Source organism: Cervus elaphus, chromosome 12 (genome assembly GCF_910594005.1).
Source record: "Cervus elaphus chromosome 12, mCerEla1.1, whole genome shotgun sequence".
In the NCBI taxonomy this organism is placed as follows: domain Eukaryota; kingdom Metazoa; phylum Chordata; class Mammalia; order Artiodactyla; family Cervidae; genus Cervus; species Cervus elaphus.
Window position 1 is genome coordinate 91,003,163 of NC_057826.1, and position 16,338 is coordinate 91,019,500.

The 16,338-nt window shown below is 37.2% G+C and overlaps 1 protein-coding gene across 2 annotated transcripts in view; it reads left to right on the forward strand.

Annotated features, from left to right (window-relative positions):
- The window catches only part of TBCA (tubulin folding cofactor A), an 84,346-nt gene that overhangs the window by 49,619 nt on the left and 18,389 nt on the right, over positions 1-16,338 (forward strand). The window contains exon 2 of one of the 2 annotated variants that reach the window (XM_043919985.1): positions 11,838-11,897. The exons of the other annotated variant lie outside the window; for it this stretch is intronic. Within the exon in view, the coding sequence (XP_043775920.1) occupies positions 11,838-11,897 (60 nt within the window). The remainder of the gene's footprint in view (positions 1-11,837; positions 11,898-16,338) is intronic. 2 annotated transcript variants of the gene reach the window in all.

Sequence of the window (16,338 nt, forward strand, 5' to 3'; positions counted from 1 at the left end):
AGGTTAAGAAGTTAAAAGTTCAGTCTTTCACAGTGTTCAAGCTAGATATACAGCCTATTTTATCATAATAAAAAATGCCACCCTATCCCCCACATGATTGTGCTATTTTGGAAATTTAAATTAGTAGGTATTTGTTAATGAATATCTAGAGGTCGTAAATGACAAGCTTTCTATACTTATTTGTTCATTAACTCAAGTTTAGTTAAGGCACCAATTCTAACATGGTTATATTTTCTGCTGAAGCTGTCTTACTTGGAAATTACTTTTTAAAAAAAATTACATTCCTATAGAGAATTTGGCCTAAAAACCTTTGAGTATCTATTAGCTTTCAAATACTATATCTAAGTTGAAAAAATAAAACTCGTATTAGGAAAAATTTGATTAGATTTTTAAAAACTTTTATGAGCTATAGTAATGTTAAAAATGTATATGAGCTAAAAATGTATAACTTTTTAGACTAAATATTTTGCTGATAACATTATGAGATGATGTGGCCACCTACTTTCTGCTAAAATGTGAATTCAGTAATAAGCAAATTAAAATTTAAAAAGTGATAGGATAGTTATAGTGTTCATTGTCATTTGTTTAATATTATTGCACTAACATTAGTAGTGTGTTGTACTAGTAATGTATACTAATATTAATTAAGCTATTGTTACCATGTTAAGATTTATTTTTAAAATTCATATTATTTAAATTGACAATGTGACATTTTAGCAACTTCTAAAAACTGGCAACTTTGAATAGAATATTTTTGTATTTATTATAGAGTAAAAATACACTTTAGAAATTTAGATATAGGAATTCATTTACTGTAGTCAGTGTTTTGAGTATTACCTGTCTTTCATTTTGTACTCCAAAATGAATATGGAATCCAAAATGAAAGACAGGTAGTGGAGAATGGTTAACTGGATCTTAATAGGTTAATTGAAAAAAGTGTTCTGCTCAAATTAACTTAAGAAGGGCTGCGTTAAAGTTTAACATGTTTCTTTATTGTAAAATTACTCAAAAGCTTTCACTATGTGAATCTTTAAGAGGAGAATAGAGTATGCAATATTTCTCAAGATTATCTGATCATAGAAACCTTTTTATTTTCACTGTATCTATTCACATCCCTTGAAACAGCATTCCTTTTTCTAATGTGAAAAGAAACAGTTGTTGCCATATTTGAAAAATGGCAATTTGGTTATATTTACATGATCTGTTAAAGGATAGATTTTTCTCCCCTGTTGTTCATTCATCAGGTTGTGTCCGACTCTTTGTGACCCCATAGACTGCAGTGCACCAGGCTTCCCTGTCCCTCACCATCTCCTGGAGTTTGCCCAAGTTCACGTCCTTTTTATGGGGTGATGCCATCCAACCTGTCACCCTGTTCCCTTCCTGCCTTCATTCTTTCCTGGCATTAGGGTCTTTTCCAATGAGTCAACTGTTTGCATCAGGTGGCCAAGTACTGGGACATCAGCTTCAGCATCAGTCCTTTCTCCCCTCTATAAACAAGTTTGAGCCTGCCACTGTCTTTTTTAACCCCAGATGCTGTAGTTATTACTTGGGCTTTTCAGGTTGACCAGAGAAAAAGATGTTTGTTACAGATATATTCACAGGTTATCATGGTAATCTGTCCACAGAAACAGGATCCTGAAAGATTCTATCAAGTAACTCATCAGAAATAGTCCAGGAAGACTGTGTAGAATAACTTGCAAAAAGTTGTGACATCCTTAAAATGCTATAATAAGATTATTTATATATTATTTTGTTTTTGTGAGATCAAGTTAGAAGTTTTTCATGTTTTTACATGCTCTTACATGCTGACACATATTTGTGGAACCAAGAGCTAAAGGTGGAGTGCCTCCTGTTGTGAAAATGCAACATTTTAGAACAGTGTTTACTGACAAATTCAGAATCAGGATGTAAAAATGTTTATTTTACTCTGAGTAAAGAAATAAAGAATGAAAGGGTGGCGTATTAGAGATAATACAAATGTTTTTAAAACTGCAGACTATAATATGATACAGAGAAGAAAGATTAGGCGAGTCATTGGGAATCACTAAACTAACTTTATAATAATTAAGAAAATTTTACCATGAATATTCAGACAGATTTGCTGCTACTGAAAATGTGTCAAATACAACTCTATTATCAAGTACTCTTACCAATTACTTAGAAGTAGTATTTAAGCAGTTTAAGACTTAGAAATTTGACTTAGCTTTTTAAAAATGCTTTGTATGTGGTAGAATACAAAATAAATATACATTGAAAGTGGAACCTTTAACATACCAGCTTACTATACACACACACACACCTTTAGATATGAATATAATATGAAAATATTTTCAACTCTTGCATAAGAATGGAAATTATTAAGTTATTATTTTTTTTAAGTTATTATTTTGTCAATCTTCTGTACAAAGGACTTAAGACCTCAATATCAGTAATAGAAAAATAGCAGAAATATTCATACATGTTTCTTCTTGAATCTTTGTGATCTATGGAACAAACCTTAGTACAACAAACTGAGTTAAATACATTATCTATCAAAGTACTTTTGTATAATGCTAGTAATCCCAAAGCCGTAAGTTCTCCTCTGGATCCTAGATCTGTACAACGGAAAAAATGGCTCCCAATGTTTTCATCAGTAGTTTCAAGAATAACCTGAAGTGCTGAATCACCCAAGAATAATTACTGTAGTAAAATATCATTAAATTAAGCTTATTTTATAATTTGATAAAATTCAGGTATCCTGACTGATGTTAGCTTTTATTATCTAAGAGAAATGACAGTAATCAGTTGGCCTAAGTGATTTGCATCCAGTGATATTTTCTTTGCCCATTTTGGTTAAGATAACCTATATTAGTTTGGAATAACTATATATAGTTCATAATCTTTCTGAATGTTTTAGGCATACTGAACTAGTTCACAGAATAGAGTAGTAGTGATGGATATTCCTTTGCTAATACTCTGGTCTTCCAGGGTCCTTCTTCAGATGCTACCTTAAATCCTTTTGGCTCTGAGCTGTGTGTAACGGTTGGAAGTAAATCATCAGTGATGATAATACAGATACAGTTCATCAGTGTATACTGTGCACCTACCCTTTCAGGTTCTCTTCTTTTAATGTGTCTCAGTTGACTGGCTTTGTTTTTTGGTAACTGCATCACATTCTTGGCTCATATTGAGCTTGTAGACAAGTTTGCTTTTTTTCCCTGAACTGCCCAGAGGTCAGGCCTGCTTTATTCAGTATACATGTGATTCTGATGTTGGCAGCTCAAACTGGGGAAATGGGTGTTATCTTAGAATGGAAGATGATGAAATAGTCAGTTTTCAACCTGCTTCTGTTAGTTGCTGGTGGGATGTCTAAACAGAGATGTTATAAAGACAGGATATAGGTCTGGACAGATGATAAAAAGTCAAGTGGCTAGAGAGGTTTGTGATTTTAGGTAGTAATTAAAATTGTCAGTGTTTTTATATAGAGATGAAGTATCTGTGGGAGGTGCTATTGCTTTCCCATACAGACTCAAGCAGGAGCTATCCATGATAATCTTTTTATAGCCCTTTTGTTAGTAGTACACACTTTTCAGTATCACAGACTTTTAAGGGACTGGAGGATTTGTGTCATAATTAGTTTTACATTTGTGTTTTTTGAATTATTAATTCTTATTTATTAGTCACCAAGATTCACAGTATTGCACAAAATATAGTGATATTGATTTTGTATTTAACATGCATCAGTTTAGCTGTTTATAAAATGTCTTATTTATTAAAAGTAATTAAAAATATATTTTACTTGAGGAATGATTATAGCTTGAACTCTCTTCAATTTAATGGGTTAATTAATGGGTACAGGAAGATAAAATGGTAACAAATACCATCAAAGTAAACATTAATTGTTCTTTTAGGCTACCTAAGGAAGTGATAACTTGTTGCTTTCAGTGATGGGACTGAGCAACTCAGGGCATGGAATCTGGGTGTTGGGTTGCCTTTTCACTTTGTATTTTGTGTGATTCAAGATTTGAACCATGGGATGATTTTACTTTTGGAACAGGTAAGGAAATTTAAAGCTTATTTACTTTAAACATGAGATAGTATGATGTTTAAAAAGTATGGGCACTTAAAGTTAGAAGTCATAATTTCAAATCCTGATTTCCCAGTTTCCTGGCCAGCTGGCCTTAAATGGATCATTTCACCTCTGTGTAAGTGAGGGTGGTGACTGCTGCCCTGATGATGCCCGGGGTCCTTGTGAGTTCCTTTAGTGAACGTCCCGTCCTCAGGACATCCACTTTCACGTGTAGACGCGGACAAAACTATAGCTTATATTTACTTATGATTTGTATAATGGAGATAAATATGCTATAAAAATTCACAGGGAAGACCCACAGTGGCAGCTTGGGGAGTGGTGGGGTAGGGGTTAGAGTTGTCCTTACGGAAGACAAGGACATTTGAGTTAAATTTTGAGGAATGAGTTGGACGGTTGCAAGGAGAGGATGACAGAGGGAGAAGGTATTCTACCCAGAACAAGCACCATTTCCAGCCCTATCTCATCCTATGTGTGTTTATGTGTGGCAGATTTTTGTTTTACTTATTTTGTTAAGACAGGATGCTATAGAAGGTTCTTTAATTTTGCTGGCCCCCAAAATCTTCACTATGATTATTAGTTGAAGTTTGGAAATAGTGGAAAATCTCACTTGGGACCTTATAGTGACCACAAAAAAATTAGTAGAGAACAACTAAAACTCACTGAATTTTGACTGCTACATTTTATAATATAAACACTAAATCATGTGAACACTAAATCATCAGATTCTGATGTCAGCCTCCAGTTCCTCCTCACTGAGGAACTAGTGAGAATTCTTAATTAAGGTAAGTAAAGCAATAGGCCTGTAATTTGCAGTTCACTTGGAATTTCCCAAATGGGTAAATTTAATTTAATTTTTATTTTTTCATCATTTTTGGTATTTCTGTCGTCACATACTTTTGTAAAGACATTATTTCTTCTCTGTGTCTGTAGTCTCAATTATAAACCCTTAGTCTTAAAAAGCCTAAAATTTACTCTAAATATGACCTTTCACTCTGATTTTTATAAACTGCTTTCTTCCTATATGTTTAGCAGAAAAGCTTGTACCTGCTTTACTTGTTAGTTCAAATAGCTTCTTTCCCTAATGTTGAATACTTTTTTCATCTCCAATGGGGAAGATAGAAATTTTAAATCAATTTGACAAGAAGTTTTAGACTTCCAAGTTGTAAGTAAATATACTTTCCTTGGTGCCATATTGTTTTCCTTTATAGAGCCATTAAACATCTTGTGAAGTAGAGTGAAAGTTGCTCAGTTGTATCTCTTTATGACCCCATGGACGGTAGCCCACCAGGCTCCTCTGTCCATGGGATTTCCCAAGCAAGAATACTGGAGTGGGTAGCCATTTCCTTCTCCAGGGGATCTTCCCAACCCAGGGATCGAACCCAGGTCTCTTCCTGCATTGCAGGAAGATTCTCCATCTGAGCTACCAGGGAAGCCCATATAAATATCTTACCCCCTTAATAGTTCATAGACATTAATATTTAGCTACTTAATACTCACTCTTCTGTAAGTTACAGTTTAGGGGCATTGATAATTTGCTCTTTAGTCTTTAACATCCAGTATCCTCTAAGTTGGGCTTCCCGGGTGGGTCAGTGGTAAAGAATCTGCCTGCCAATGTAGGAGACGCATGTTGGATCCCAGGGCCGGAAAGATCCCCTGGAGAAGGAAATGGCAACCCACTTTAGTGTCTTGCCTGGGAAATCCTATGGACAGAGGAGCCTGCTGGGCTGTAGTCCATGGGGTTGCAAAAGAGTCAGACACGAGTTAGCAACTAACCACCACCATACCAACATCCTGTAAGCTATAGAAGTACTTTGTGAATTGAAAATATAATATAGATAGAATATAGTGTTACTTATTATGGATATTAGCCTCTGGTAAACACCATGATTATTAAACATAAACACGAGTTTTTAAAGTTTTATTCTGGCTTCGTTTTGTTTTGGTTGTTTTTGGCCGTGCTATGCAGCTTGCGGGATCTCAGTTCCCACAACCAGGGATTGAACCCAGGCCCTGGCAACAAAAGCCTGGAATCCTAGCCACTAGAACTCCAGGTACCAGGGATTTTGCAAAAATTCATACAGAATATTTCTTAGTACAATGGAAAACATAAAATTGGGTATTATATAGGTAATTCCCTCTTTATATTGTATTTATTTGTATTTGGGAAGAAAAAAGATGAGCTATCTCAATTTCTAAGTGAGTTATCAGTTTAGAACAAATTAGTACAAAGTAAAAAAGCGTTATTTCTGTAGTTGCAGGACAATCTTCTGTTGTTAATGACTTTATCATCTCAGATGATAGAAAATAGTAATAGAAAGTAAATAAAAATAAAAGAAGAATAGAGAAGAAAACTATATGTGGCTTAAACTACGTTTATTATCTTATAGGAAATCTGGAAGAAAGGTGCATTCACAGTTGTTAAATCACTAGTATAATACCATCTTCAAAGATTCAGGTTCTCTTGACATCCCAGAGTGACCTGTCCTTTTAGTATGGATATCCTCATGATCCCAAGGTGGCAGGTATCACACATAGGTGATGATGTCTAGGGGAGAAAAGAGAATTATACTTGCTTATATCATATTTAGGAAGACAAAATTCTCAGAAGCCCCCAGCAAAAACTACTTTAAAAATACAAATTGAATATTTCAAACAAGTAGGAGGGCTTCCCTGATAGCTCAGTTGGTAAAGAATCCGCCTGCAATGCAGGAGACCCCAGTTCGATTCCTGGGTCAGGAAAATTCGCTGGAGAAGGGATAGCACTCTAGTATTCTTGGGTTTCCCTTGTGGCTCAGCCAGTAAAGAATCCACCCACAATGTGGGAGACCTGGGTTCATTCCCTGGGTTGGGAAGATCCCCTGGAGACGAGAAAGACTACCCACTCCAGTATTCTGTCCTGGAGAATTCCATAAACTGTATAGTCCAAACAAATGGGAAAAGACATATTTTGCTTATAAGTCTATTTTAAAAGTTGAAAATTAGTAAACTGATTATAAATATATATAATTTAAAATATGATATATATATATATAAGACTACATTTCTTTCTCATTGTATCCCATGCTGCTCAAAGGATACTATTCTTATAAATCAGGTTAAATTAGTTTTCTTTTTCATCAGTTGCTTCATATTACAGCTATAACTGTGTGGAGGGGTAGGGTTTGGAGGGGCATATTTTTCCTGGGGTTTCTAATTGTCTTTCATTTTTCCATTATTGGGGGAAAAAAACATATTAATGATTTCTACTTTTTTACTCATTCTTCTTCTTAGAGATGTGCCTGTCAGACTCCACACTAAGATTTTTGCTTAGAGTGAATGCTTTCCAAGCCTACAACACAGTTAATATTAACATTGGGTTTTTTTTTCCCCCCTTGATTAGACTTTTGCATTACATTGACCGTGATTTCTTTTCTTGATGTTCATCTTCAGTTTGCTGCAGTACATTCAGAAAGGGGACAGAGTAGATGAATTTTTGAATTTTTATACAGCCAAAAAAAATATTTACCTGGCCTATGACTTCTTTCATCACTTTTCCACATGACTTACTCGTTTCTTTCAGATCTTAACTCACATATCCCATTCTCAAAGAGGCCTTCCCCAGCCATCCTGTTGTAAATTGTGGATCCCCTATTACCAGTTGACTGCTTTTTATCTTAGAGCATTTTCACAGTGTTACATGCCTAGATATTTTGCTTATTGTCTTTATTTTGCTGCTAAAAATGCCACAGGGCAGACAATTTTGTAGTTTTGCTCACTGGTATATCCTTGGTACCTAAAATGTCTGGCACACAGTAGCCCCTCAGTAAATAATTGATGAATTAGTGGATTTTCCTATCACTATTATAGTTATAAATCTAGATTTTAAATTGTTTTCTATCAGAACTTTGAAGGGATTGCTCCATTGTCTTCTGATATCTAGTTATTAATATGAAATATAAAATTTTTATAGGTTACCTATTCTGCTTTTGAAAGCGTTCGTTTTTTTGGATCTCTGGAAATTTTCAACAGTGTACATAAACATGAGGTTTTGTTGCAGATTCTAGTTGGCAGTTAGGAATCCCTCTCAGTTAAGGTGGTTGTTTTTTGTAGCTCTGGGGAAAGGCGCTCTTTCACTGTTATTAAAGTGTGGCTGATTGGCAGTGCTGTGTTGGTGTTGGGTGCGCAGCAGAGTGCTCTGCAGCGTTAGTGTGGGGTGCGCAGCAGAGTGCTCTGCAGCGTTAGTGTGGGGTGCGCAGCAGAGTGCTCTGCAGCGTTAGTGTGGGGTGCGCAGCAGAGTGCTCTGCAGCGCGCGTGCTCTCTGCGGTCACTCTCCATCACGTGGTACCACACAGTCCTGAGCAAGTCCCCCGGGCTGTGCAGCAGGTCCTCACTTAGTTTACGCTGTGTGTGTTGGTTGATCCCACGCTCCCGATTTATCCCCGCCCCAGCTCGTCCCCTGATTCTACTGTATCGCTATTTACAACTCCTGTTGGTTATTAGGTTTATCTTCTTTTCCCTTGATGTTCATCTTCCTTATTTTTCTCTTTTTAATTTTAAATCTCTTTAATATAGATTTTGATATGCATATTAATATTTAAACAGTGAAATCTGGCACACTATTTTCTTTGACTATGATGAAATAACAAATAGCTAAAATACGAGCGAATGATTTAATATTGGTATTTTGTTTATGACTACTAATAATGAATGACTAAGATAGTTTATCATATCAGTAGGAAAAGGAAGTATTCATCAGTAATGATCACTAGTTTACTGGAAAAGGGTTTAGTTTAATTTCTCCTCAGGTAATATATATTTTAAATATTATATAATAAGAAAATATTACATATCTATAAAATTTATGAGCAAGGATGTTCATCACAGTGTTATTTATATGGAGATGGACTAGATGTCTAACAGCATAATACTTTATTTAATAAGCTGTCATACTGGTATTATGGAATGCTTTTCAGTGACTAACAGCTGTAATTTTAAAGAGTGTTTAATGACAGTGAAAATGAGACACTACTCCAATTATCCATCTATTAATGTATTTACAGTTGACCCTTGAACAACATGAGTTTGAAATGTGTAGGTCAACTTATATGTGGATTTTTTTTTAAAAATGTAGTTTTACAAATACATATTTGTGATACATGGTTGGTTAAATTCGATTATGTGGAACCAGATACAAAGGGTTGACTATAAAGATACATATGGATTTTTGACTGTGAGGAGGATTGGCACCCCTGACTCCAGAGTTGTTCAAGGACCAACTGTTATGTGTGTATAATATAAATTTTCAAACATACGTGTTTAAAAAATAGTGAAAAATACTCAAAACATTAGTACAGGTTTCATAACCCTTTGTATAAAACCATTGGACCCATGTGTATTTCTGAATTCCAAGTTTTTTAGATTTTAGGACTATAATATATGTATTCACAAAATAGCATCTAGAGAACTATTCTGTAATCAAGCAGATTCACATTTCTACAGTGCAACATGTGATTGTTCACATTAGGTAGGATACCTAGAGTCTATAAATATTTTCATGTCAGTTGAGGTCACATTTTGCTGCTAAATGAGTTTATGCCTAACTTAATTCTTAAGTTACAATTTTTAAAAAATATTTTTGAAATTTTAGATTTATGTGCATTTTGGATCAATAGGAGTTAATTTGAGTAATGAGATTATGAATGATTTTAAAATTTTGTTCTATGTAATTTTTCAAATGTTTCTGTATTTATAGGAGCATATGCATAAGTTTCAGAAAATATTTTAGTAATAAATGTAAAAACTGTGACTATATATACTTGATTTTTCTTATTAAATCTTAGCATCTCCTAGAGAAGAGTCCAATTGACCAGGAGCTATTCATTCATAGATTTAACTATACTGTTTTAATAAACATAGATAACTTCATAAGTTTATGGGAAATTAATATTTCAAACATAATACCATTTCACTCTCTTTTATCAGAAATTTAGTAACTCATACAACTCCAGTTGTTTAACAGGATGCCAAGGAGAAGTAGGAAATTTTACATATTGCAGACTGGGTATCAGTTGATACTACCATTTTGGAATATTACATTTTGGAATACCATTTGGATACTACCAATTTGGCCATATCTAGTAAAGTTGAAATGGTGTGTATACTCTCTAAAACCTCTTCCATGTCATGTGACTTGTCATCAATACATTGATTTATACTGTTTGAACGTGGATCTTTTTCAGTTTCTCTTACATCTTGCTTTAGCATTTTATTTATTGTAATTTTACATACTGGTATTAACTGGGTTCTCACTGTAATTTTTTTTTTTTCTTTTGAGGGGGCAGTATTTTTGCTATTCAATAACTTGCTTCCTGAGTCTTTTCACAATACGGCTTCTCTTTAAACAAAAACTTAACTTTTGGTTGTTTTGATATTCTAATAGTCATATGAATATTCAGCACCTTTACTTGTCAAATGTGATACGTAGTTGAATGTCTTCAGTTTTGCTAAGGCCATGCTGCTATTTTCCATGGACAACCACATGGAATAGGATGACTAGGATTACCAACCAGAATTGTCAGTGGATCTAGGCAGAAAGTGGCGGAGAACTAAAGAGCCTCTTGATGAAAGTGAAAGAGGAAAGTGAAAAAGTTGGCTTAAAACTCAACATTCAGAAAACTAAGATCATGGCATCCGGTCCCATCACTTCATGGCAAATAGATGGGGAAACAATGGAAACAGTGACAGACTTGATTTTGGGGGGCTCCAAAATCACTGCAGATGGTGACTGCAGCCATGAAGTTAAAAGACGCTTGTTCTTTGGAAGAAAAGTTATGACCAACCTAGACAACATATTAAAAAGCAGAGACATTACTTTGCCAACAAAGGTCCATCTAATCAAAGCTTTGGTTTTTCCAGTAGTCATGTATGGATGTGAGAGTTGGACTATAAAGAAAGCTGAGTGCCGAAGAATTGATGCTTTTTGAACTGTGGTGTTGGAGAAGACTCTTGAGAGTCTCTTGGACTGCAAGGAGATCCAACCAGTCCATCCTAAAGGAAATCAGTCCTGAATATTCATTGGAAGAACTGATGCTGAAGCTGAAACTCCAGTACTTTGGCCACATGATGCAAAGAACTGACTCATTGGAAAAGACCCTGATGCTGGGAGAGATTGAAGGTGGGAGGAGAAGGGGATGACAGAGGATGAGATGGTTGGATGGCATCACTGACATGATGGACATGAGTTTGAGCCAGCTCTGGGAGTTGGTGATGGACAGGGAAGCCTGGAGAGCTGCAGTCCATGGGGTCGCAAAGAGTCAGACATGACTGAGCGACTGAGCTGAGGCATAGAAGTTATCTCTTTCATTGTATACTTTGTCAAAAATCACTGTATTTGTCTTACTTCTGAAATTTTGTGAGTCACTTTTGTTCCACTTTACAATTGTCTTATATATCTCTTTAAATTGAAAATGTTAAATAACAGTGGTGAGACTTTTAGACTCAGCTTTTTATTCCTTCACAAACGTCGAGTGTCTCTGCTGTGCCATACTAAGTTATTTCAGTCGCGTCTGACTCTGTGATCCTAGGAACTGTGTGGCCTGCGGGCGCCTCTGTTCATGAACTTCTCCAGGCAAGAATACTGAAGTGGGTTGCCATTTCCTCCTCCAGGGGATCTTCCCAACCCAGGGATTGGACATATGTCTCCTATGTCTCCTGCATTGGCAGGTGGGTTCTTTACCACTGGCACCACCTGGGAAGCTCCCGTTGAGTATATTCTGTGTGTCAATTACAGGTCAGGAATGGAGTACAAATACAGCCTAATCCCATCCTCAAGGAATTTAAGACCTAACAGGTAAGACTTGGTTTCAGTGTAGTGTGGTACATGCTGAGGTAGTTATGTAGGGGTTGGATAGAGTTGAGGTCTTCGAAATCAGCGGTCAGAAACCCTTTTTTGTAAAGGACCAAGTATTGTATATTTTAGACTTTGAGAGCCGTATTTGTCACAGCTGCTCATCTCTGCTGTCATTGTGTGAAAACACCTATAAAGGATACATAAATGAATGAATGTGGCTGTGTTCCAGCAAAACGTTATTTATGGGCACTGAAATTTTAATTCCTGTGATTTTAACATGTCACAACATTTTAAAAAAAATTTTTAGCCATTTGAAAATATGAAAACTGTGTTATAGCTGTCAGACCATACAAAGACAGATGGCAGGCCAAATTCAGCTCATTGGCCATAGCTTGCCAACCCTTATTCTACGCCTTAGAATTAGAGAATATTGTTGAATGTGGTTCTTTCTGATAGCTTATCCAGTCCTAGCTACTTTTATTTACTAGAGGAGTTTATTAACCTGTCATCTTTAGGAATATTGGAAGTCTCATGGCTAATCCCAGTGGTTTCTGATCATCCCTGATAGTCTAAATGCTAATTGTGATTCTGTTAAGATAATAAAAGCACCAAGAATAATCTATTACATTGATGATATGCATGTTTCCCAGCACACATGGTCTAGACTTTGTTGCTTGCAGGGTCAGGTGTAAGGCTTGAGTGTCTGAGAAACAGGGAGCTGTGTGAGTTGTGGAGTTGTGGGGCAGCTGAACAGCAGCTCATCTGAAACAGTCAGCAGCCTTCACTAGTTCCAGCCAGTGCTTAGGAATGCCGCCCTAGTACTCCCTGACGAAAAACACCTAGGAGAATCCAGAAATCCAGACCTAAATCTCCCAGCTGTTTCATTCGGTGGCAGATATGTTTGGGGTTCTTTTTCCATTCTTTCTGTGAATAAAATAAAACCCTCTTTAGGTCTCATTTCAGCAACTGGCCATCTGTGTCCTAGCAAGTTTCATTTTCTGTTTCAAAGGAACTTTTAGAGAAGTATCTATAGTGATACGCATTAATGATTTTATTTTGAAATTTTAAATCTCAGGATATTTTTATCTTAATACTGAAAATTATTATTAAAGCAGTTTTAATCTACAAGTCAAATGCAAATTTCTGTACATGCTGTTCACATGTTCAGCTGTTGCTAAGTCTAGGTCTAAGTATATCCACTACTTGCAGCTTTCTCCTATAGCTGAATTTATGGTCACAAGCTTTTTTCCTTTTTCTTTTGTTAATATCTTTACTGTGATGTAATTCATATACCTTATAAATCACCCACTTACAGTCTTTGTTTTTAGTATATTTACAGAATTGTGCAACTGTCACCACCGTCATTTTTAAAACATTTTAAAAAAATCTGTTTTGGTTGTGCTGGGTCTTAGTTGCAGCCCACGGGATATTCGATCTTCATTGTGGCATGTGGAATCTTCAGTTGTGGCATGTGGAATCTAGCTCCCTGACCAAGCATCGAACCCAAGCCCCCTGCATTGACAGCGGGGAGATTTAGCCACTGGACCACCAGGGATTAGATCTGATAGAATGCCTGAAGAACTGTGGGTGATTTGTGACATTGTACAGGAGGCAGGGATCAAGACCATCCCCAAGAAAAAGAAATGCAAAAAGGCAAAATGGTTGTCTGAGGAGGCCTTACAAATAGCTGTGAAAAGAAGAGAGGTGAAAGACAAAGGAGAAAAGGAAAGATACACGCATTTGAATGCAGAGTTCCAAACAATAGCAAGGAGAGAAGAAAGCCTTCCACAGTGATCAGTGCAAAGAAATAGAGGAAAACAATAGAATGGGCAAGACTAGAGATCTCTTGAGGAAAATTAGAGATACCAAGGGAACGTTTCATGCAAAGATGGGCTCAATAAAGGACAGAAATGCTATGGACCTAACAGAAGCAGAAGATATTAAGAAGAGATGGAAAGAATACACAGGAGAACTATGCAAAAAAGATCTTCATGACCCAGATAATCACGATGGTGTGATCACTCACCTAGAGCCAGACATCCTGGAATTTGAAGTCAAGTGGGCCTTAGGAAGCATCACTACAAACAAAGTTAGTGGAGGTGATGGAATTCCAGTTGAGCTATTTCAAATCCTGAAAGATGATGATGCTGTGAAAGTGCTGCACTCAGTATGCCAGCAAATTTGGAAACCTTAACAGTGGCCACAGGACTGGAAAACATCAGCTTTCAATCCAATCCCAAAGAAAGGCAATGCCAAAGAATGCTCAAACTACTGCACAATTGCACTAATCTCACACACCAGTAAAGTAATGCTCAAAATTCTCCAAGTCAGGCTTCAACAATAAGGGAACTGTGAACTTCAAGCTGAATTTAGAAAAGGTAGAGGAACCAGAGATCAAATTATCAACACCCATTGGATCATCAAAAAAGCAAGAGCATTCCAGAAAAACATCTACTGCTGCCTTATTGACTAAGCCAAAGCCTTTGACTGTGCGGATCACAACAAACTTTGGAAAATTCTTCAAGAGATGGGAATACCAGACCACCTGACCTGCCTCCTGAGAAATCTGTATGCAGGTCAGGAAGCAACAGTTAGAACTGGACATGGAACAACAGACTGGATCCAAATAGGAAAAGGAGTATGTCAAGGCTGTATATTGTCACCCTGCTTATTTAACTTCTATGCAGAGTACATCATGAGAAATGCTGGGCTGGATGAAGCATGAGCTGGAATCAAGATTGCTGGGAGAAATACCAATAACCTCAGATATGCAGATGACACCACCCTTATGGCAGAAAGTGAAGAACTAAAGAGCCTCTTGATGAAAGTGAAAGAGGAAAGTGAAAAAGTTGGCTTAAAACTCAACATTCAGAAAACTAAGATCATGGTCCCATCCTGTCCCATCACTTCATGGCAAATAGATGGGGAAACAATGGAAACAGTGACAGACTTTATTTTGGGGGGCTCCAAAATCACTGCAGATGGTGACTGCAGCCATGAAATTAAAAGATGCTTGCTCCTTGGAAGAAAAGTTATGACCAACCTAGACAGCATATTAAAAAGCAGAGACATTACTTTGCCAACAAAGGTCCATCTAGTCAAAGCTTTGGTTTTTCCAGTAGTCATGTATGGATGTGAGAGTTGGACTGTAAAGAAAGCTGAGTGCCAAAGAATTGATGCTTTTGAACTGTGGTGTTGGAGAAGACTCTTGAGAGTCTCTTGGACTGCAAGGAGATCCAACCAGTCCATCCTAAAGGAAATCAGTCCTGAATATTCATCGGAAGAACTGATGCTGAAGCTGAAACTCCAGTACTTTGGCCACGTGATGCAAAGAACTGACTCATTGGAAAAGACCCTGATGCTGGGAGAGATTGAAGGTGGGAGGAGAATGGGACGACAGAGGATGAGATGGTTGGATGGCATCACTGACTCAATGGACATAATTTTGAGCCAGCTCTGGGAGTTGGTGATGAACAGGGAGGCCTGGCCTGCTGCAGTCCATGGGGTCGCAAAGAGTCAGACATGACTGAGCAACTGAACTGAACTGAACTGAACTACCAGGGAAGTCCCTGGAACATTTTTATTACCACCAAACCCTTTGGCTATTACCCTCCTATTTCCGCCATCCTTGTTGTTTTAGTCACTAAGTTGTGTCTGACTCTTTGTGAGCCCATGGTCTATATCCCTCCAGGCTCCTTTGTCCATGAGATTTTCCCAAGCATGGTTACTAGAGTGGGTTGCCATTTCCTTCTCCAGATAGTCTTCTCCACCAAGGAATCAAACCTGCATTGGCAGGTGAATTCTTTACCACTGAGTCACCAGGGAAGCCCCATTCCCCATCCTGCTGCTCCTGCTGCTGCTACTGCCGCTAAGTCAATTCAGTCATGTCTGACTCTGTGTGACCCCATAGACGGCAGCCCACCAGGCTCCCCCATCCCTGGGATTCTCCAGGCAAGAACATTGGAATGGGTTGCTGTTTCCTTCTCCAGTGCATGAAAGTGAAAAGTGAAAGTGAAGTCGCTCAGTCATGTCTGACTCTTAGCGACCCCATGGACTGCAGCCCACCAGGCTCCTCTGTCCATGGGTTTTTCCAGGCAAGAGGAATGGAGTGGGGTGCCATTGCCTTCTCCGATTCCCCATCCTAGACAGTCTCTAATTTACCTTCTGTTTCTGTAGATTCACCTATACTGTAAATGGAATCATACAGTATGTGGCCTTTATGGGTGGCTTCTTTCATTTAGCATCATGTTTTTAATGTCCATCCAGATTGTAACGTGATTCAGTAGTTCATTTTTTGTATGCTCTTATCCTGTTGCATGGTATACCGTATATTGTTTGTCCATTCATCAGTTCATGGACTTTCGAGTTGTTTCCACTTTTTACCTGTGCATGCACAATGCTGCACTGAGCATTCATGTACAGGTTTTCATGTAGACATATG